At 34.2% G+C, this 24199-nt stretch overlaps 1 protein-coding gene across 3 annotated transcripts in view; it reads right to left on the bottom strand.

Annotated features, from left to right (window-relative positions):
• Positions 1-24199, bottom strand: part of DGKB (diacylglycerol kinase beta) — a 943764-nt gene that overhangs the window by 389225 nt on the left and 530340 nt on the right. For all 3 annotated transcript variants that reach the window (XM_082398294.1, XM_082398295.1, XM_082398296.1), the window contains 3 exons: positions 15273-15358; positions 13722-13811; positions 7991-8151 (listed from right to left, as the gene is read on the bottom strand). In XM_082398294.1, coding sequence (XP_082254420.1) covers positions 7991-8151; positions 13722-13811; positions 15273-15358 — 337 coding nt within the window. The remainder of the gene's footprint in view (positions 1-7990; positions 8152-13721; positions 13812-15272; positions 15359-24199) is intronic.

The raw sequence follows: 24199 nt of genomic DNA, 5'->3' as shown, positions 1-24199 counted from the left end.
ATTCTGATACATGCTTAAGTTTGAGAACTACTGCCTTAGATTTCCTACCCCTTCCTCTTCAGCATATTTCAACTTTCTTCAGCTTTGGCAGACAATACTCAAATTTCTTCCACATGATAAAGTTTACTAGCACAGATGCACAGGATATACACTTATAATTATTTAAATATTTTCCATAGCTGTGGTTATATTTTCAAATTTATTATGCTCTGTGTTTCTTTTTGTTTAAAAAAGAAAATTCTTGGAGGGACAAGTCAGCAAGATGGCGGAAGAGGCGTTTTCAGCCATCACCCCCCCCACCCCCTCCTAAATGAACATAGATTTTGACAACCACTAAGGAATAGATAGTAATACCTTTGTTGTGAGTCAGGGAGTCCAGCGGAGAAGTTCCAGCACACCACTTGAGCAAAAAATCCGAGATCAGACCCACTGAAGCGGGTAAGAACACTTTTCCCTTTACCTGCATGGCCTCTCCCCCAGAGTGACATAGCTCAGTGCCAAGAGAGGCTCCACTAAGCCCGAGATTTCCCCCGGGGGTGGGGAAAGTGGGAGCGTTGGGAGTGAGTATTCAGCTTCCCACGCCTCCACGACGCTGCCCCAAAGGCCACTTCTTTCTTGCCTCACTGGGAATAGCGAGGGTCTCAGCACAGCTGGGGTGTCGGGAGAGGCTGGGAGCAGGTAGGTGAGAGGACGACTCTCAGCCACAAAGGCTTGGACCTCAACAAGGGGCGCTGGAGCCTTCAGAGCCTACAGACCAATGCACGGACTTCTTCAGGAGGCTGGCCCACAAGCGGCTCTGGAAGCTTCAGCTGATGATTTCAGCCTCTAGCCCACCTGGCGCCTGCAACGCTCTGCGTGCCTCAGCCCTCCCCGCCTCCTGGCTGACGCGCCACGCGTGCGCTATGCGTGTGTGCCCCGTGGGAGGCCAAGCCCTTGCGGACTGCTGGTGAGCACGCGCAGACGGCTGGCTCAGCTCCGCGGGATTGTCCGAAGTTCCCCGGATTTGCGCATTTCAGGGCTCTGCCCTAAGGAAAACACACAGAAGACTTTCAGCACCCACCTTGGCTTTGGGGGATGGAGAGAAAGCAAACGATGTTAAGAATGCCTCCCCCCACCTTCCCAAAGAGGGAACAAGAGGTGGGGAGTGCGTGCATCTATAGAAAAAGTCTGATAGAGCCTCAGAATCCTTAGCTGCGCTGACAAGGTGTTTTTATGCCCGGGCGGGTCAGTAAAGACTGGAAAAGGTGACTGCTTTGTAAAATGCATACTATGGATCTTGAAGCACCCGTGTAACCTGGCCTCAGTCCTTCTTAGCAGTGGTCCCAGTGATCCTGTCTCCTCAGGGGCCCAGAGGGAGACATGCCCACCTACATCCTTCCTATTGCCCACTGTGGATATTGAAGCAGCCTATAACTCAGTTCCAGCCCCTCTCAGCTACTACATCTGGCAGTGTTTCCACATTTTGAGGTTTACACTTACCAACAGTCATTTGTGTTGTTCCCAACACTGTTTATGCCAGTTTTAGTCTTTATTATATCATTTAATTACCTATTATATAAATGGAAAATATGATTGCAAAAAGAAAGTATTTTATATGAAAACAAAGATGATTTGGGAAGATTTGATATAAATGCAATTCTAAAACTGCTATAGAATTATATATTCTTTGTTATAAAATCATATGTAAGAAAAATCATAAAAGATTTTTTAAACTATTATAGAAATCTAGAAGGATTTTATACTGATTGCTTCACAAGTATCTTTTGAATTTTTGTTCCACTTAAAAGAAACTAAAAATGGAAATCACAGATGGTTTATTATGGAATGTGATTTATACAAGCAAACTTTGTACAACCCCAGTCGATGATGCACATTCAAAGAAAGGACATGAGCTGGACCTATAAGAAAAAATTCATCAATTCAATTATATTTATAGGTTTTAGGTTAAATGAAATATCCAAAGCTATATGTATCTTTTTTATGACACTTGTTTTACCTTTTAATTAATGTCTAACTATTACCTCTGGTAGACGAACTCCTGCTGTACATAAATTGGACTTCATTTCCTGATTATGTTCATTGAATCATTCAGTGGCCTCTCTTAAAAGACAAACACCACACCTTGGCTTCCAAGTCTTCAAGACATGGCAGCAGCCACTTCTACTACTGCCTTTTTTGTCATTCATTCCCACGTTCTATCTTTATGTTCCAGGCACACTGACCTTATAGGTCTTTGAACACAACGGGCCTTTTCTCTCCTTGAGCTTTTCACATACAGTTATACCTGCATGGTATGCTCTTTCCATCTCATTGGTGTCCACCTGACTTACGTGTATTCCATAGATCCTCTCTTAAATGTATCTTCTTTATATAGGCCTTCCTTGACCATGAGACCTAAAGTTGTTGTCCCTTATTCTAGCTCATGGCAACTTTTGTTTTCTTTCACAGTGTACATCATAATTTTCCAAAAAACTTGTATTTGTGCATTTGTTTTTCAATGCTTTTTCTACCATTAAACTCCAAGTTCTAATAATGAGGCGATCTCTTTTATTCACTTCTATAACTCCAGGGCCTGACCAAAAAAAAAGGTACTTAGTTTTTTTGTTTATTAAGCAAATGAATGAAGAATCAACAGTGAGGATAAAACTAATGGGCATGTATGAATTTGATGGTGATGCAATGGGTGAACAATTTTCTAACTGTGATTTTTGAGATTATCTATAGTTATTAAAGTGCAAAATCAGAATGAAAGGTAGAACGTAGCAGTTTTTCTTATTAATTTCTATAATCTATATTTCTAACATCCAGCTGTTAAGTCTCTCATGAGAATTCTCTCTCACCTCACAATAATATAAGTTTAGTGATTACATAGACTTTTTCTCTCTTGTTCACTGCCAACCCTCAAATGGTATCTGGCACATAGAAGGTAATAAATAAATGTGCTTTTATTTAAGGATCACCGCTGTAGATGAATACCTATTCTCAGATTTAATTATGATTTCAGAATTATTTCCAATTGTTCTGGCTAAAAGTGAAAGGCATTACAAAAAGAAATTAGCAGAAACTGGCTAGTTATTCACCAATTTCCCTTCTCTTCTTGGGCAGACAGAATTTCTTTCCCAGCTTCCTTACAATTAAGTGCAGCTAATTGATTCGGATATGGCCAATGGGTTACAAGCTGAACATCTTACAGGCCTGGTCTATTAAAAAAAACAAAAACAAAAAAACAAACAAAAAAACACAAATGCCAATACTTCACCCTCTTTTGTTGCCCAACTGTTGAATAGAGAGGGCTCTGTGTATCAAGAAGAGGGTGGAGCCACAAGATGGAAGGACCCTAGGTCAATGACTGACCAAATGGAGCAGAGCCTGTCCTCAGAAGTCAACCCCTGCTGTCCTAACATGTGAGGGAAGAACTAATTTTTAGTTGTTGTCAGACCACTAATATTTTGAGGTTTGCCTCACAGGTTCTCTAAAAATTTGAAGGTTTCATGTACACTGTAAATCACTTACAGTCAGTATACAAAAGGCAATCATTGAAATAATGAAAACAACACTGACAGTAGAGTCAAGTTTTGAGACCACCTTGTAACTAGGAGGTAGGAGGGTTCCTAGAGATAATTTCAAGTACAAATTATGTGCCATCTTAAGCTTTCTCATGCTGGTGATAGCAAAAAGTTGAAATGTCCCCCTTATTCTTTCAATGCTCCAGTTCTACTGTTTCTAATATATTCAGGAAGAGCTTGAGGTACACAATTCATTTCTTTTTGTTGTTTGCTGGATTCACTCATTTATAAGTTGCTAAATAGAAGATGGCCTGGCTGAGTGACAGCCAAAGCTTGAACTCTCTATAAGGTCTACCAGTCTGATTGTGACCCTGAGCGTTGATCCTCTGTCTTGCTGGGACAGAGGCAAATATTTCAGGGAATGATGCTCTCCCTCTCTTCACACCTCTCCTTCCCATGTCAAACTCAGTGAAAGAGGCTCCAAGTTAAATGGAACAGGACCCTTCTAAAGAAATGCAATCAAAATCTACCTTGTTTAGTTCTGTTCTACCTTAAAATCATAAATGAATGCTATTACATGTTCTTGAATTACGTCCTAAACCTTGCATTTCAAATTTAGTACTTCAATATATCTAGTAATTGCCTACCTAATGTAGAGTTCTAACAAAATTTTCTCCCCCTAGGAAGGTAGTTTTTGAACACTTATCAACTAAGCACCATTATTTTTCCAATGAGATTTTGGGCCACATCTATACTGAGTTTCGATATGTGTCTCTCTACTTCTCCACTGAGTTCTTCCTCTATTCATTCATTGCACTATTTTATTATAATTATCCAATTCATTTGTAACATGTCTTATTTGGTAAAACAGTTCTCCATTTCTTTTTATTAAAATTGACTGAGCTACTTTGTTATATATATTTTGGAAAAAGTTTTTCAAATTTGTCATAAAATCCAACTCTAATTTTGATTACTTACAGGTTAAAGGTATACATTAATTTGCATATTACAGATTATTAAGCTATCCCATCTAAGAATAGAAAATGTCCCTATTTATTCTGATCTTTTATGTCTTTGTAGAGAGTTTTAATGTTTCCGTTTTTAGGTCTTGTATATTCTTTATTAATTTCTGGATAGTTCTAATTTTTTGGTTGCTGTTTTTGTAAATGTATAGATTATTGCTTATATAATGGAATAATATTGAATAAGTTGATTTTATATTTAGTAACTTTGCTACACTTCCTTATTTAGCCCTAATATATTTTCAGTTGGGATATTATGTTTTGTCTTTATGGGGGGGTTTTTGGTCTTTTTTCACTCTATATTATTTATTTACAATTCTCTTTACAATATTTGTATAAAATCAATTTTGCAGTAGATTCGATTAATTACTTTCAATAATCCAGTTTTTGGTTTCACTAACATACTCAATTTTTTTTGCTCTTGTTATTCTTTGCTGTATGTCCTGTCTTATTTCTATTACAGCTTTCCTTTTCTTCATGTGTTAGCTATTTCCCCTTTTCCAACATCTTGAGTTTTGTAATTAATATTGGTTTGTTGATATCAGGTTTCTCACCCTCAGTCCTATTGACATTTTGAGCTATGTAATTCTTCCTTGTGTGTTTGGGGGGCTATTCTATGAACTGGGAGTGTTTATCAGCATCCCTATCCTCTACCCACTAGCTTCCGGTAGGAATCCTCTCTTAGCCATGGCTATCAAATGTGTGTCCAAACACTGCCAAATGTCTCCTGTGATGGAAAGGAAATAACTTCTGTTGAGGACCACTGAAAATTTATCAAAGGCACATAACAAACTGAGAACTATTTATTCAAGAAAAACTACTGAAACTAAGAGAAGAACACTGGCAATCTGTGATGTTTCAACCTTGAGCTGCTACCTTACCCTCCACCTCCATCAGTACTATAGATCTACCAGGGCAGGGCAAGTTATGAAAGCAAGCAACTTTACTGTCGGGGGAGCTAACATGACTTGGAGTGGAAGCTGGAAAAACTCCATGACCCAGAGTTATCCAAAATAATAGTAATCTCAGTGGCAAACGTAGCAGCTTGCCTCAGTTTGTGAAAATGATTAAGGCAAGCAACTAACCAGACAACTAGCCAGATATTCAAGGAGATCTTGAGAATGAGACAGCCATAATGGGCCTTGATAAGTTGTCACATATTCCTGGCTGTCTGAAAGGCTATATGCATGTGCAAGGTCGCACATATGTTCAGGAAAGTCCAAAGAGGGCCATAGTTATTTATACATCTTTGGCTAAGTGACAGGCCTTCTACAGGAGCAGAAGAGACAAAAAGGCCAGCAGATATTAAAAGCTGAATCAGATTAATAATTGCCTGCAGTTTGTATGTGTTCCCCCATGAACATACAGATTCAGTGGCAAAGGGGTGCACTGCCTCAAGGTGTTTAAGCACAAACTTTGGTCGATCATGCTGACACAGGAATGATCCCTAGAAGCCAGGATTAATATAAAAGCAAGAAGAAAAAACAAAAACAAAAATACTGAGGCATCAGTATATCCATACACTACAGGGGAGAAAGTCTCCATATAATTAGTGGAGGGAAATCCCTAAACAAACACAGGAACAACCATAACCCCCATGGGAGAATGCAAATCCACAGTTGTTACAATATATTATATAAAATCTCTTGTTTCCAACAAAAAATTAGCAAACATGCAGAGGAATGGGAAAGTGTTTCACATACTTTGGAAAAAGCAAACCATGTCTCTGATGGACTCTAGATATTGGACTTAGCAGACAAAGACTTCAAAACAGCTATTATAAATTGATCAAAAAAAACTAATGTAAACTATGCTTAAACAATAAGGGAAAGTATAAGAACAATGACTATTCAAATAGAAAATATCAATTAAAGGCCTAGAAATATAAAAAAGAACCAAATAGAAATTCTTGAGTCAAAAAGTACAGTAACCAAAATAAAAAATTAACTATAGGGACTCAAGACAGTGGCATTATTCATACTATCCAAAGACCAGAAGCAATCTAAATGTACATCAACCCATGAAGAGATAAACAATATATGATATAGCCACACAACGGGATACTTACTACTCAGCAATAAAAGGAATACAGTATTCATGTAGTTCATATAAGTGAACTTCAAAACATTATGTGAAGTGAAAGAAGCTAGATGCAAAAGACGATATATTGTATTATTTCTTTTATATGAACTATCCATAAAAGGCAAATCTTAGAGGTAGAAAGATTAGAGCTTTGCTTGGAACTGGGGGAAGGACCCAGAATTGACTAGAAGTGGGCATGAGGGTTCTTGTCTTGGTGATGAAAATGCTCTAATATGGGATAGATTTATTAAATCATTAAAAGGTTTACTTAAAATGAGTGAATTAGGTTGTGTGTAAGTTATTTGCCAATAAAGCTGTTAAAATATTGTTATTCATATCAAATATAAATAGAATTTTAATGGATCAAATGCATTACATTTTTCTTGCAAATAATAATAATCATTATCATAGTATTAGTAAAGATTGTATATTTAGCCTTCATTATGCATCATTATATGAGGCTCTTTAAATGTATAATCACATTATTTACAACTATGAGAGAGAAAATAATAACTACCATGATACAGGCAAATGAATGCACACTAAGAAGAAAAAAATTGCTAAAGGTAGCTTGACTCCTAAGTTCATGGACCAACCAATGCTTTTTATAGTTTGCTAGCTGTGTCTGTGTGTGTATGTGTGCACATGCACATGCATAAGAGAGAAATGAGACGTGATGTAAGATTAATATTGGGCAAATATGTTCAATGGAATGTAATGCTGTAGATAATATATTTTAAGACTTCATAATTACTGGGTAATATATATAAATACAAGTAAAATTACTGTTAAAATTATTAATTTCTTAGGGATTGAAATTTCAATAACTCTTTAAATTGCCAAATGATATTTTAATTTCGGTCTCAAATTTTTCAAGAAAGTGAAAAATTAACCTTTTGACTTATTAACCACTTGAGAATACTAGCAGCATTTTTCTTAGACTTTACACTAAACCATAAATTTTAAAATAATGTCTGTAAATAAAAACCTAATAGGTTATGATATTATAATGTAGATTTCAAAATAAGAAAAAATTTGATGCGTTGTTTTCACATTTTTAGTAATGTGAAACTGTAGCTTATACTCTAAAACTTATAACTACCTTATAAACCATTCTAAGCTTCATTTTATTAACACAAATGGTCAAGCCAATTACATAAAATATAGTTTCTTTCCTTTGTTTAACACATGAAAAATTCATCACTGATTCTCTGACTTTAAATAAATTCATAAGCTTTACTATTACCCATTAGAAGAGGTGTTTTGCTGACACAAAGATAAAATAAATTATTTATAATCAGTAAATCTTCATAGTATAAGAGTTTACATCAGTGATTATCCAGAACTGGTAAAAAAAGAATGGTTAGTGGAAAATCTTACCACGCCAATGGAAAAGTAATTATTGATGATACTGTAAGGCACTGGGTCTCCCTTCTCATCTTTGTCATTAGGTATGACTTCAAACTTCCACCTGTCCAACATGATTTCTGTGCTGTTTTCAATGTCTTTTAAGATTTTCATCAGATTCTCACCTTCATAACCTAATGAAAAAAAAATTATCTTGAGAAAAAAATAACCAAATAACAAAAGCTCTAATTATATACGTTTAAGCGTGTGAATATGTGTGTATCATTCTAAAGCTAAATAATGCATTTTAAAGCAAATTCTAATACAGGTTGAAGAATTAACTATAATCTTATTATACTCATACCAATATTTTATCTTTATCTTTAATTTGTAACTCATATTTTGCTCCTGTGGGACAAATTCTCAGTAGAGCCAACTGCCAAATGAACATCTCCAATGCATACCCCTCACAAAACTTTTTATCAATGTATTTATTCAAAGTGGAATTAATGATGTGCTTTGTTATTATCCTCCTGTGAACTCTCCCTCCGAAAGACAGTTGACTTTCCCCTCCACCCAGTTGCTATAGTAAAAAGCCTGGATGCCACTTTAGACTTGTCCCTTGTTTCTACTCCCTCTGCAGGCTTTATATTTGATAACACTTTTTTCCAGAAGCCACCATCCCAAAATAATAGATTCTGTACAGTACCACAGCACACAGTTCTCAAAACTAGCCCTACCACAGAGCTAGCATGGTGCACTATAGTTATTTTCATTTTTCTCCCCACAAGTTCCTTTTACCAGGTGTGCCCTACAGTAAATGTCAAACAAATCCATTTTTAAATAAATCTACTATAGATAGTCACCACGGCCAGAAAAGAAACTTGTTGCTTAATATTATACTTTCTCTTAAATGTACCTTTAGTATCTAACATTATAGTTAATTAGGGCTGTAGCCTAATCCTGGCTGTGTTATTTACTTCAGTGTCTGCTTTTAACATTCTAAACAGTTTCTTCCTCTGTAAAAACTTAGGTTTGGTGTGAGAATTAAGTGAGAAAAAAAATGAGAAAATGCATAAAAGGTCTTAGTATATAAGGCAAAAGAATAGAAAGTTTTCAACAATATAATAATACTGACGATGACATTAGAATTTGAAATGTTATACTAAGTTAAATAATCTTTCTAACTCTATACACATTCTTACAATGATATTTTGAGTAGCAACAATATTTTCATAGATTTTTTTCTGTGTCCAACTTCATTCTATATTTTAATAATTTATTTGTTGAACAAGAAAATGCCAGAGGCTATGAGTCCTCGTTAGATGTGTTAGCACACATAACTCTGGAAAAACTGATTGCATTAAAAGAAAAGGGAATAGGCACTGTAATATGCCAACATTAAATTACATTTATGGTGTATTTGTTGAATTAACTATCAGAGGGGCAAAGCAGCCAGAAACCAGGAATACGTATCTTGGAGCCTACCATCTCTTCTTACATTACACAGGTCTAAAAACTAATTATACACCATTCAATACACAGAGCAAAGAGTACAACAAACAATGATTACACAGATATAAACATTAAAAGTATTAAAAATCATTTCAGTAAATGTCATACCATATTTTATAGCATAATTCAAAAATTATGAACTTACATAATATACATATAATTGTACTCAGTGATAAAACACTGAATTGTTTAAACTACAAGACTATAGTAATTACGCGTACTTATTTTTCAGGTGTTTCTTAATAGTTCCACCCTCATTCCCAATGTTTATTTTCTTTTTAATTTTTAATTTCTTTTAACGCCTCCAAATAAATTATATATATATATGTTTCCCTATTGCATTGAATTAAAAACAGTTAAATATATTCACCTATTCTCCAAATTCTACTCTTGTTTGAAAATAAGTATGATGGTTTTAGATATAAATGAATTTATATACATTAAACTAATATTGTATAATATAGTATGAAAATATAGTATATTTAATATATAGTATTATATACAAACCCACTCAGCAGAAATATGAGTAAATGATAATGCTCTAAAACAAACATTGAGCTTGTCCTCAGCTACATCTCAGGTTAACAGAAGCATTGTTCAGCATAACACTAGAAAAATGTAGGAATGGCAACCGACCAGGAGACAACATAATAGAATTGAATTTAATGAAAGAATTAATACAGCTAGATTAAGTAGGGTCAATTAACTTAAATTCTTTAGCACTGGATAGGTTCTCAAAGTTCTTAATGGCTAAGTATGAAAAAGGCTGGTATCAATCAGTCTTCTAGCCAAGTAAAAATGGAAAGAGAGAGGCAATAAATCTATTTGGAGAATCATATCTGCAGTTCAGTGCTAATTTGCAAAGGTGAAGAATTCCAAATTGTAGTTCCCCATTTAACAAATATCTATGCCCTACTTGTTTAGATTTATCTGTGCTCAAGCTTGTTTAATAATGATCCATAACTATAAATAGGATTCCTGAACTCAATAAGATTATATTTTTTAAAAAAAGATAAATTAAACTTATTAAATATGCAAACAAAGCTTGTTCCAGAAAAGAATGATGCTATTTTGCTTCCATTATTTTGATTTAAAGCCTATAATCACTCTAGGCTAAGAAACCAAATGAAAACGTAATTAGTATTTATCTTCGCTTTAATGATATGATGTTATCATAATGACTGATTCTATCTAAAATGTCATAGAAATTTTTACAAATTTAAAATCACATAAAGAAAAGCAACAACATATATTTGTAAGAGTGTGCTCCATGTAAAATTCTGCCTCCTACCCCCTTACTCTTCACAAAACAACATTTTTCTTACAATAAACTTCAGAATTTTGTTTGAGAGATTAATCATTGCCAGAAAAATTGCAAAGAGAATGTAAATTAAGTATTTTTTTCAAATGCCCTACAACATCTTATATTTGTACAGTGTTATGTTTTCCAAAATATGTAAATATACTCAAAAAAATTAAGCTTCCAGTCAATAGATTCCAGTGATATTACGTGAACAAAATGATTATTGGTTGAATAAAGTAATTTCTTTCCCAAATGTTAAGCATAATGATAATTACTATAATTACAGGAAGGACTCAGCCCAGACACTGGGGAAACAACTTGATAGTTGGGTGTAAGAACCTCCAAGGCAGATACCATTATTTTCTTCAAGTTCTGATGAGGAGTCTGAAGCACACAGTTGTTAAGCAACTTGCTCAAAGTTAGACACCTGACAAGAAATAATCCCACCCCAGAGCATGTTTCTTTATTAGTAAACTCTAGCAGATCGTACCTCCATTTTCCTAATTGCTCACCTTGGGCATCTTGCAGTCCCCCTTGATACCTCACTTTCCCCAAAGTCCCTACCCAATCCATTGGCAAGTTGTATCAGTCTATCCCTGAAAATGTCAGTCTGTGCACTTGTCTCATTTGTACTACCACCGCCCTAGCCCAGCCCATTTATCCTCTAAATACAATGGTAATCCAAATCCTCTTTTCAAAAACTATGCTTCCCCACATTGCCACATTTTCTTAACAGTCTTTTATGCCCCCAAATTAACCTACTTTGAAAACACAAATGTCACTGTGCCACTCTGCTTCTGAAACTCTTCCAAAGTTTCACTGTGTGCTTCAAAGTCAATCACATAAAATTTTTACCATGACCATTAAGACCTGCATAATCTGGCTCCTGATTATCTCTCCAATGTCATCCTATTCACCTCCATGAGGCCATACCTACCCACTGCCCCATGACCTCTTAGAGTTACATCAGCCTTCCTTCAGTCCTTTCAGTACAAAGAGCTCGCTCTTTCTTCCTCATATTTTAAATCCAGCTTAAATGTTACTTCCTCAGAGAGGTCTTCTTGACCATATAGCTGAATAGTTCCCCTCGGTTATTCTCTGAAAATACACTCTGATTCTTTCATATCCTTGACCTTATTTTGTAATTATATATTTCATTATTCAGTGATTTATTGTCTGTGTACTCAATGAAAATGTAACCTCCAAAAGGGTAAGAACCCTTTATTTATTTTCTCATTTAATATCCACCACCTAGAACAGTGCCAGCACATGCTAGACATGCACAAAGAGTTCATCATCAATATACACTTTGACATATACTATAATCCATGTGTCTTTGGCCACTGATAAGAATATCTTTAAAACTGTTTATAAGGAAATAATTAGAGGATGCCCTGAATGGAACTTCTATATCAATTTTGAGATTTAAGTCACTTGCCAGCTTGAAACCAAAATAAAATTATTAATTTTCAAATATCAAAAATATTTCCAGAGGAATACGTAAGAAGCTGCATGCATGATTCTCTTCCTTTTAATCAATACACATATATTAACATTGGCAAATATGAGCATCTCTTAAGCAATGGTTCATTCTATCTATCTATCTATCTATCTATCTATCTATCTATCTATCTATATCTATCCTTAGATTCTATACAATTTAACTCAGTATTTTATAATATTCGTCTACTAAGTTATATCTTTAATGAAAGTTACAAATATATCATATACCATGTTTTTAACTTGGTTTCAAATTCTGTCAAATACACAAATACATGTATATACATCTTAGAGTTCACAAGTTGCCCAGGTATTCATGGAACAATTCTTCTCAAATTTTGTTGTAAATCAAGTTACTTAGGGAGTTTGCTTAAAAAAAAAATATCAACTGCCCGGGCCCCATCTCTAGAGATTTCCATTTAGCATATTTGAAGTAAGGTCAGTCCACTATATTTTTAACAAGCTCCCCAAGGGCTTCTGATTTACACTGTCTTAGTAGACACTTTTCAAACTTCTCTGAGTTTAGATGCTAAAAATATTTAGGATTATGTTCTTGTTTCTTTAGCAAAATATGGTTTTCTTTTCTTTGATATCTTCAGGTAAGTTTAGCCTGTTAATGACACTTCAAATTATTTTAAGATCTCATCTTGAAATATTCTCCCCTTACTCACCTGTTCCATCTACACTATTCCATTTTCAGTTCCTTCAGTATGTCAAATGCCTTTGTATCTCTGGGCCTTTGGACTTGATGTTCCCTCTGCCTATAACATCCGCCCCCAGTTCTATATGGCTCTGTCATTATCCACCTATTAGGATTCTTCTTATGTCACCTCGTCAATTCCTAGGTGAGGTCGTTCATTATGTTGATTATCATCTTACTTGTCAGTAGGAAGTCTCACAATTTACACATGACTTCATGTTCCACTAGAATTTAAGGCCCCTTTGAAAGCAGATATTGTTTTCTTTCTATTCTTAACCCTGTACCCCAAGTGCAGAACAGACCACCTGGTGCAGAGTGGGTCTTAGAAAATGTGTTACCTCTTGTACTTATTCCTGGACAAGTCATTTGTTAGCCTTTCAATTTTTTTCCTTTGTTTGTGATTTTCTCACACACTCAGAGATTACAAATCTGAACATTATTTTAGAGTTAACCCATGCTTATCTCATTTCTTAAATTGGAAACCCCAAAACCAAAGAGGGTTGGAAGCTTGCCTGCCCCATCAAGTATATAATTAGCACTCAGTCTAACTCTTGGTCCACTATTTGTTTCTCTACCCTAGACTATTGTTCAAAATTATACTACATATTTGACAGCAATTACGTTTGCTGAAATCACATGGCAGCTGTCATGCAGTGAAGAAATGCTGGATTTAGTTTTTTGGGGAAGGGTGCTCTGTACTATATCTCTGTTTTTTAAGATTTTTTTTGTTGTTTTAGCTATTTTACCTCCTCCCCATCGCAGGCATCTTGCTAGATCATTGCCGGTCCCGAGAGGCAGAATAGCCACTGGAGGATGCTTGACTACATTTGCCTTTTCTGTAGAATTGAAAAATTGAAATAAAATAAATTTTTGATCACAGACAGAACAACAATGAAAAAAACACAGCTTGGCATGGAAGGCATTCCACCAGGTACTTATAAACATAAAACGTTCTATTTTATAGTTATATACAATTATAAATTGATTAATTTGTATGTATTTCTAGCAATTTATAAAACAAATAAATACCAAAATTCACAGTGACAGGAATTTTCAAGATTTATGCATGAGGAAAGCCTTTTAAATATGTTAATTCAGTTAAAAATTGTAGCAAGTCTGAATTAACTCCTTTGAAATTCTCAAGGATGCAGTTATATGCAACACAGGAATATTCATACAAGGACATAAGCAGAGTGGAGAAGTAGCTTCCTTTAAAAAGTCCCTTGCAACATCAACTCGAGGTACACTTTAAGGAATAAAATATTTTGAAAATAGTGGAATTCTAAAAGTTACTAAAACGCTAACAATGGTTGTGCTGTTCTGTGTCAGAGTCAACGACGTAAAAGGTTACCAGGTTTTGTTTGAGGTTCAACATTATACAACATAGTGTTTGAGTCCAGTAAATATATTTGCCACTGAAATTCCACATGCTTTTGTTTGAATCACTGAGCAAATCTCACAAACATATATTACTTTTCTTTATTTTTCTCCCTTCTCAGCCCTTCAAAGTAAGCATATGTGGGTGTGTAGGAATGGGGAGGGAATAGATTATGTAGGGATGTGCCACAGTGTACTAACCAAGGCTTAGATTTTGAGGGCTAATGCAAACCAACAATATCCTCCTGTTTTCACTAAAATTCTTACAAGTTCTCAGACATTGTTCAAGCAACTCCTTAATTTTTGCAGTTCTTGAACTCTGGTTTTCTCCTTAAATATATTAATACTACTGACATTGTTTATTGGAAGGCCAAAGAATACAATTCTCCCTGTTTTTCCTTTTTTAAAAATATGTTAGATTAAAGTCATTCTATGCTTACCAAAAGTGTGCTGACAATATGTATTCATTTTTAATTTGAATATTTTTGAGGGTATGAAAAGGTAGAATATTCTCAACTGCATTGACTAAATAAAAGTTTGCTTCAATATATATAGATAGTAAAACTTCTTTTGAATCAATCTTTCCTTTTTATGAAGAGGCCTATTTTTAAAAAAGATTGGTCAATGCAGATCCAGAAATATTTGAGGGCTTATTAAATTCCAAGAGAAATGAATGAGAAAAGAAGAATTTCTCGTTACTTGTAAATTTTTTTGTCAGTTAAAAATTTCAAATATAGAAGAATAAATTAAGCCAGTAAACAGTGTGTAACATTCCAGATGTCTAAGTGTATCACTATGTATTTTGTTTATTTAATGCATCCACATCCAAAGATATGGATGCATTAAATAAACAAACAAAATACACAGAATTTAAGGTTACCACTCTCACCCCAGCTACGTTAAATGTGTGTCTTCATTACCTATGCAGTCCAAAATCCACCCCACAGTTCCATCTCCACCGCAGGCTAACACTCTGAAATCAGGAACATCACGGAAAAAGTTTAACCTGAAAAATAAGCATGTTATGGCACATGATTGATATTTCAAAATTAGGACATTTTTAGTTTTGTATATTTAGCATTTCATCTAATGAAAGATTTTGATTTTATTGAAAAACATTAAATTCTTATGTAGAATGAAATTCTAAAATAAAAGTATTAACATGTCCTAAGTTAAATATTGTCATTATAAACTCTATATTCTATAATAAATATATTTTTTCTTTTATCAACTCTAAAGTTAAAAAAATAAAGTTAATAAATTATAATAATTTTCACTAAGATATACTCCCATATGCGGTATGCAGTTCACATGATGCAGAGTGACATATACAAAATTGTTTCATTTACTAATTTTTATTGATAAACAATTCTTTTGAATAATTACATAAATGTGACCAATAGGTCAGTAAATATGTCTTTGAGAGTTTTCTGCCTTCTCCATTACTGGGAGAAATTGATCAGGCTGCATATGAGGTTTTAGCCAACTGTATTCAGTGTTTCCTTCTGACTGAATCTGCAACTAGAAGCCAGGCTTCCCCCTGTCTTTTGACCTGGTTGGCAGTGTTTGCCACCCAGGAATACTCAAGACTAATTGCGGGGTCAGCTGTGATAAATGTCCACTGCTTCTGCTGCTACTGCATGCAGTGTGCTTATTAATGCAACCTACCTTGGGGAAAATTACAAAGGCAGGTAATGCACCCAGTTATACAATCATACATGCCTATTTTCTTGCAAAAAAAAAGAATTGAAATAGGACAGAATATTTAGAATGTGTCTCTTCACCTTTCTTGCCCCAATGGTAACAGTATAATACAGTTGGCCCTCCCTATCTACAAGTTCCACATCTGCAGATTCAACCAACCAGGGATCGAAATCTTAAAAAAAAATCCAGAAAGTTTCAAAAAGCAAAACTCGAATTTGGTGAGCCGCAACTATATATTTACAAAGCAATTTATATTGTATTTACACCTATTTACATAGTATTTACATTTTATTACGTACTGTAGTAACCTAAAGAGGATTTAAAGTATGCGCAAACACTATGCCTTTTTATATAAGGGACTTAGATCATCTGTGGACTTTGGTATATGGAGAGTCCTGGAACCCATCCCCTGCGAATACCACAAGAAAATTTTCTATAGGATTACATATATAAATGTACACATGTAAATTTTATCACACACATTTTTAACATAAATGGGATTATGCTATACATCCTTTTAATTTATCCGTGTGCATTTTTTGACTTAAAAATGTCAGAGATCTTTCTGTGTCAGTGTATATATAAAGATTTATTATAAGTGACTGTATTAAATAGGGTGTATATTCTATGATTAAATAAGTAATTTCATGTACTTTTAAACTCTTTAGTGTTTCACTATCACAAAAAAACAGGTATTGTAGTTAACATTATTTGAATACATTTATGTGAACAAGTGCATTATGTTCTGAAAGCTAATCTTCTATAAGGGAAATATTCCACTACAACATTATGATACCCTCTGAATGGCGCCCACTGTAGAAAATGTAAGGGCCCACTTCCTTGAAACTCCAAAACACTACATATAAACAACTTTATGATGTTTCTTTAATAAGTGAAAAATACCATGGTGCTGTTATTGCATAATCACATGCCTGTTTACTAGTGGGTTGAACATATTTTTGTAGGTTTATAGATGTGTGACCTCCTTTGTGAACTGCATCTTTAAAGCCTTGTCCTTCTTTTCCATAAGTTGTATTTTATTATCTTATAAACTCTAAGTATTATGAGTGATATTCTTATTTAAATTAGCATCATTAGAAAAAAATATTTGGTTAATGTAATACAAACAGTGTGCAAATATAATAGAAATGTAAACAAATCAACTAAAATCCCATCCCCTGATACTAAGAGCCACAAATATTTAGAACATGAAATTTTCCTGTATTTCCTCATGCATTGTATTGTGGGCATTTACCTTTCGTTAGACATGTTGAAATATTTTCTTCCAGACTATCACTGGTTAGTTTGCTGTTATATAAGCAATATAATAAACACCTATATACCAGTTGCCCAACCCAGAGAGTAGAATATTCCTAATAACTTACATATACTTGCGTTCTTTCCCTATAGCACCCCCTTCCTCGTTAACAAAGGTGACCACTATTCTGAAATTCAGGTTATCATGTGTATGCCATAAACAACACATTGTTTGTATGTTGCTTTTTCATCTGAGCATTGTTACTAACATTCCTCCATGTAGCAGGTGAATTTCCATCCACGTGTAGTTGAAGAGTTATTTTATTTCTACTGCTGTGTTTAATACCATTTATGTGGATATGCTTTTTAAAATCCATACAATGGATATTTGGATTGATTAGCTTTATGTTCTCATAAAAAATGCATTACTGGACATATTTTCTAGTGCTCATGGACAGTGACCACTTTTGCAACTTTACAAGATCATGCCAAACTGTTTCCTATAGAAGTTGTACCAAAGTATGTATGCAAATCAAGGTGGAGGGCTTCCCTGGTGGCGCAGTGGTTAAGAATCTGCCTGTCAATGCAGGGGACACGGGTTCGAGCCCTGGTCTGGGAAGATCCCACATGCCGCGGAGCAACTAAGCCCGTGAGCCACAACTACTGAGCCTGCGCGTCTGGAGCCTGTGCTCTGCAATGGGAGAGGCCGCGACAGTGAGAGGCCCGCGCGCCGCGATGAAGAGTGGCTCCCACTTGCCACAACTAGAGAAAGCCCTCGCACAGAAACGAAGAACCAACACAGCCAAAAATAAATTAAAAAAAAAAAAAAAAAGGTGGAAAAAAACTGTGCTGAGCCCATCCTAACACTTGTAATGTCATACTTGTTAATTTTATGTGTTTCCTCGTTTGTGAAATGCCTTTTCATATCTTTTCTCTACTCCTTTTTTACTTGTTGATTTGTAAAAATTCTTTACTTTTTGATTTTAATCCTTTTGGGTTTTTTTTATTTCTTTTTTTTGGCAAATACTTCCTATAGGTTTAAAGTTTTTTTCTTTTACTTTCCTTAATGTATATTTTAACAAGTAACATTTTAGTTTTAATGTATTCAAGTTTATCAATCTTTGATAAATGGCTAGCACTTTAGCCTGCTTTGTGTAAGAAACAATGTTTCCTCAGTGGACAGAAGAAAATTCACATTTACTCTCCTAAAATTTCAGTTTTAATTTAAAAAAAAATTATTTATTTTATTTTTGGCTGCGTTGGGTCTTCGTTGCTGCACGCGGGCTTCTCTAGTTGCGGCGAGCGGGGGCTACTCTTCGTTGCGGTGCATGGGCTTCTCATTGCGGCGGCTTCTCTTGTTGCAGAGCATGGGCTCTAGGCATGCGGACTTCAGTAGTTGTGGCACATGGGCTCAGTAGTTGTGGCTCGCGGGTTCTAGAGTGCAGGCTCAGTAGTTGTGGTGCACGGGCTTAGTTGCTCCGCGGCATGTGGGATCTTCCCAGACCAGGGCTTGAACCCGTGTCCCCTGCATTGGCAGGCGGAATCTTAACCACTGTGTCACCAGGGAAGCCCCTTAGTTTTAATTTTGACATAGAAATTTTATGTGGTGATGTAAGGTAGGATGGTGTGAGTTATTGGAATAGAATAGAATATATAATATATATAAAATATCCACAATATTCTAGAGTGGTTCTGTCTAGTAGTGATCCCTTTCTTCTTTTCCCTTCTTCACTGCCTTCTTTCATCCCTCTGCCCTCCCTTTCTCTTTCTCCATCCTCCCTTTCTCGTCTCCTTTTGGGTGTTGTGCAACAATTTTTCTTTTCATTTTTAAATCCATCTTTTCATGTTTTGGATAATTCAGTTTTCTATCATGCAAATCCATTATAAATCAAATTTCCATATGTGGGTATTTTTCTTTTTAGACTCTGTTCTATTTTATTCATGAATTTGTCCATCTCTGAATCAGTACCACACTCTTACAACACTATAGCTTTATAGTTAATCTATGTCTCATTGAACATGAAATCTTAGCTATTATTTTTTTCTTTGCTTTACTGTATACATATTAAATTTAACTTGTCATATCCCATAAGGGTGAAAATAAAAACACACACAAAAAAATAATAAATGTTTAAAAAAATTGCATTATATGAAGTCTATTGATCAATTTTAGGAGAAATAACATCTATATGGTGTTAATTCCTCATCCATGAATATAGGATTTTTCAATCAGCTTAGATATTCTTTAATATCCTTAAATAAATTACAACATTTTTTTGCTTGCAGGTCATTGTTAAATATATTCTTGGTTGTTTTAAAGTTTATGTTGGTATCTTAAATTTTTAAATTGTTTATTAAAATTAATGTTTTTGTTGCTGGTATATATAAATATATTTGACTTTTATATATTGATCTTACAAACAGCCACATTACTCCTCTTTTCTATTGCCTATATTATGTTTGTAGATTCATTTGGATTTCTATGTAAACAACTGTATCATATGCTAATAACAATGGTACTATTAGTGATCTTCAATCCTTATAATTGTTATTTCTCTCCCTGGCTTATTGTGCCGGCCAGAGCGTCAATACTTTATTGAATTAGAGTATTTATACAGAATATCCATATCCTGTCCCTGAATTTAAATGGAATACTTCCAGAATTTCCCAACTTAGGATGATGTTTGTTGTACGGATTTTCTTTTCTTTTTTTGAGTGACACCTTTCATACAGTTAATAAAGTTTTCTTCTATTTCTGTTATATAGAATTTTTATTATGAATCAATGTTAATATTCTCTGCACCTTGTGAGATATTGAGATGATTTCATTTCATTGGTAATGTGGGCATATACACTTACATATTTCTGCATTATTAAAATATTCTTATAATACTTTCATATACCCAAACTGGACACTGTTTATTAATATTGTTATAGAGAATTGGTTTTGCTTTGTTAACATTTTGTTTAGAAGTTTTTCATCTACATTCATGAACACAATAGACTTACTATTTTTCTTCTTCATACCACCTGTCTAACTTTTTATCAAAATTTTTCTGTCTCATAAAATGAATTGTAGAATATGCCCTTATTTTCCAGTTTTTGGAGGCATCTATATAATTTTGGAAGTTCCTTAAAACTGGTAGCACTTGCGTATCAACTATCCAATTTCTAGTGAGTCTTTGATTTCTTTTTTTTTAAATTAAGAGGTATTAAATAATTGTTTCAATTCCTTTAGTTATTACTGAAAAAGATCCTATTTTCTAATTCTTTCTAAATCAGTTTTTACCAATTACATTTCGGCTTTAATTTGTCTATCTCCTAAGTTTTCAAAGACCTTGTCACTGAAACCTACAAAAGCTTTTCAAATTATGCCAGTAGCTGAAAAGTTTACCATAGTTGTTTCTGGTGAAAGCCTAACCATCCACATGACTCACCATTGCTCTTCCATCCATGATGATGTTTCATCTGTTTTCTTTTAAAATTGTCATCTTTGGTTCTTCAGCAGCATCCTAACCCCAAACATAAACCCCATGTGACTGTCAGATCAGCTTACTCTCTGTAAGTTGATTGCTAAATGGATTGAAAAATGGACTTCTCTATCTTAACTTCTTAATCCACTGCATCCATGCAGTTTTCCCTGGAGAGTCATTCATTCCTTATTTCATTCATTCCTTGAATAGTAGCCTTGGATAATTATTTAATCATTATGAGCTTCAGTTTCCTTATCTTTAAAATTAAATTAATACCACCTACATTGTTGGGCTGTTTTAAGGAATAAACAAAGGGCGTACGTAAATTGCATTGTACTATCCAGAGGTTATTATTAATTTAATTATTTTATCTTTATTAAAAGTAGTAAACATATTTCATAGGTCAGATTGCCACTCCTCTATTTTACCACCTCTCCCACCCACAGCATTCTGGCAAAATAGTCAGCAAGAGAATTTTCTAGCAAGCAAAGCTGGATGGGCAGTGATGAGACTTCTACCTCCAAGCTGATACTATTAGGAGACCTATTTATGGCACTGGGGACAGTTCAGAGGAAAACAGCTCTGATTGAGAACAAACAAACGCAAGAGACGTGGAAAGAGTCAAAATGCAGGGCTTTATGTGACCATTGACTTTTCATTCATTAAGCTGCAAAGACCAGCAGATGTGAGGCTCCCACTTCATAAGTCATCCTAACGATGGGGAAGATGAAGGCACGTGGAGTGTCTGAAAAGACTCCCCTTTGCGGAAACTTTAGTACTGTATACTATACGTTTCACCTAACAATTTCAACATTTCACTTGAAGAACTAGTAGGTATGAACATTTTGTAATGAAATAATCATTCATGGCTCCTGAATTTATTTTTGCCATTTTATGGAAATTTTAAAAAATTAAAACGATTTTTAAAGCAGATAATGATTCTTGAGTCTTCAGTGTTCGTAATTATAGCACTGGTTCTCCTAGAGTTTTTTAATTTATCCATGATAGCTAAATTTGAAAAAAGAACCTATGTTAATGTGTGTTTAGTAGCTCTGTGTCCAATGCCTTCTTATCACATATGCTCAACAGCCACCACTATAGCACACACTAAAAAAGAGTGGGTGGTAAGATTATAATGCTTAATACCACTAAAAGCAAATCAAAATATTTCATCTAAGATTCAGAAGTCTACTCTCCATTTTAAATAAGTTTTAGGATAAAACTGATACAGAAAAATTAGTGCCTGACAATAGTATCTAACAAGCACACTAGAGCAACTCGTTAAGACAGAAGAAAAACTGCAGTACTGATTCCATTATCTTGGAAAGTGTCTTATAACGACATTTCTTAAATGACAATGTGTAGGAATTTTTTTTATTCCAATAGCACATTTTATTATTCAAGGAAAATAAGTGATACCTGTCATTTATATCTAATTTTGATGTACCAGATTGAGCATATAAATATAATAAATGTATGGCTACTAAAGAGTGTACATATTGTACATTATATGTTATAAAGTTATGTTCTTTGATACTTAAAGGAAACCAATGTGTGATTGATAAATACTGTTAGCATAATACTCCAGAGTGAATGCTCATTTAATTGTACATATTCATTCATTAGTATTAAAGAAACACAAGGTTGAAGGATCAAAAATGATTTTATCATATGTCATCAACTCTCTTCCTCTTCTTCTTCCTCCTCTTTGTTTAGAAAAAATAGTTTACTTAAAGAGCTTGCCTTAAGAAAGGTCTGCATTTTGATTTAAATATTTTGAGCCAGATACAGCATACTTATCTCTTATTATTCAGCTCAATTCATAGTCATACCTGTATGTACACAGTTATATATTATTCTTACAGTTATAGGATTAGATGGCTTCACAACTGTCTCACTAAAATCAGGCAGAATTTTCTGGTCTGTGATGTTGCTATTGTTTTATAAACTTTTTTTTTTTTTTGGTCTAGAAAATCAATTCTTAATACCTTCCAACTCATTTTCTAATACCCAAACTGTATCTATACATACCTTGGTGTCATTGATATTATTACTGCTGCTGCAGCCAATCTGACAAAATCTATGCATGAAGCAATTATGTCCCTCAAAGTTTCTCTATGCTATATATTTAAAAAGGGGGGGGGGGTATATGCCATCTTTTTCTGTGGATTTTGATAATGTCAGCTTCAAAGTGACAACTCATAAACTGTAATGTACCTTCCCCATCATTTCAGCTTAAAGTAAAAGTAATTATAACTATGTCCTGCCATCTTGTATCTATTTTACCAATAAATTACAAAGTTTAGGTAAATAAGGAAGTTCACCTGTTTCAACAAATTTGGCTAGTCTTTTGAGGATATTGTATGAAAGATGAATTTATACTGTTTTGGGGGGGCATTTAATGTAAACAAGTGGAATGGTTATAAACAAAATGTTATTTGGACTCATCATTATGAACCCAATAAAATTTAATGCTGTTCTCATCATATTCAGAAAAACTTTCAGAGTGTTTGAGAAAATATATATCCCAATGAGCCATTAATAATTGAAACATTAATTTCATTATCTCTGGAAATCTCAAAAACATCTCGTACACGTATGTGTATTTTAGAAGAAAAAGGGAGAGAGGCAGAGAAAAATGACAAAAGATGAGAGACAGAAAATGAGTGAATATTTACTCTTGGGAAACCTATGATGTTATGTCATTAAATAACTTCAATATTCTCCCTAGTGTAATACAAAATAGAAAGAAGTCAGTAAATAAGCTCTGTAAAGTAATCCAAATATTTGTTCCTTTTTTGACTGGTGCACGTAATTATTGGAAAAATAATGTGTTAAAATGAGTATCAAATGCTTTCAAGTCATTTTTGAGTGAATATAAACAAAGGAATACTTAGTGAGTTTTATTTTATATGCATCAGATCATTCCACCAAGTTAACTTTAGAATGTGAAGTAAGAAGTTATTTTGAATTAGGAAATACATCTACACATCTATTAAAAAAAAATTACTTTGACTAGAATCAAATAAAAAAAAAATAGCTATGCCTAAGAAAGAGAGATACATTTCATGGAAAATCCATATACCTAGAAAAGTAATTTTATGAATGGTATAGCACCTGCATCAATTCACTTACTTAATATGCATTTATTAACTACAATTGTGTATCAGGAACTGCATTAGAGTCCAGAGACTCAAAGCAAGATAAGAGTCCTTGCCATCAAGTATCTTAATTGAGAAGGCAGACAAGAAAACATCTGATTCACATTGCTATGGGATGTTTTGAAAACAGTTAATGCAGTTAATGCAGAATAACCAGAGGAGAATAAATGCATTGTCAGAGGGGATGGGAAAGTGAATGGTCTTTCCATTCATCAAGTTAGTGAATAAAGATAGTGAACAGGTTTAGAAAAG

This window comes from Balaenoptera borealis (genome assembly GCF_965194805.1).
Source record: "Balaenoptera borealis genome assembly, chromosome: 7".
NCBI lineage: Eukaryota > Metazoa > Chordata > Mammalia > Artiodactyla > Balaenopteridae > Balaenoptera > Balaenoptera borealis.
Note: the sequence above shows the minus strand (reverse complement) of the source record. Positions and strands in the feature narration are given on the sequence as shown.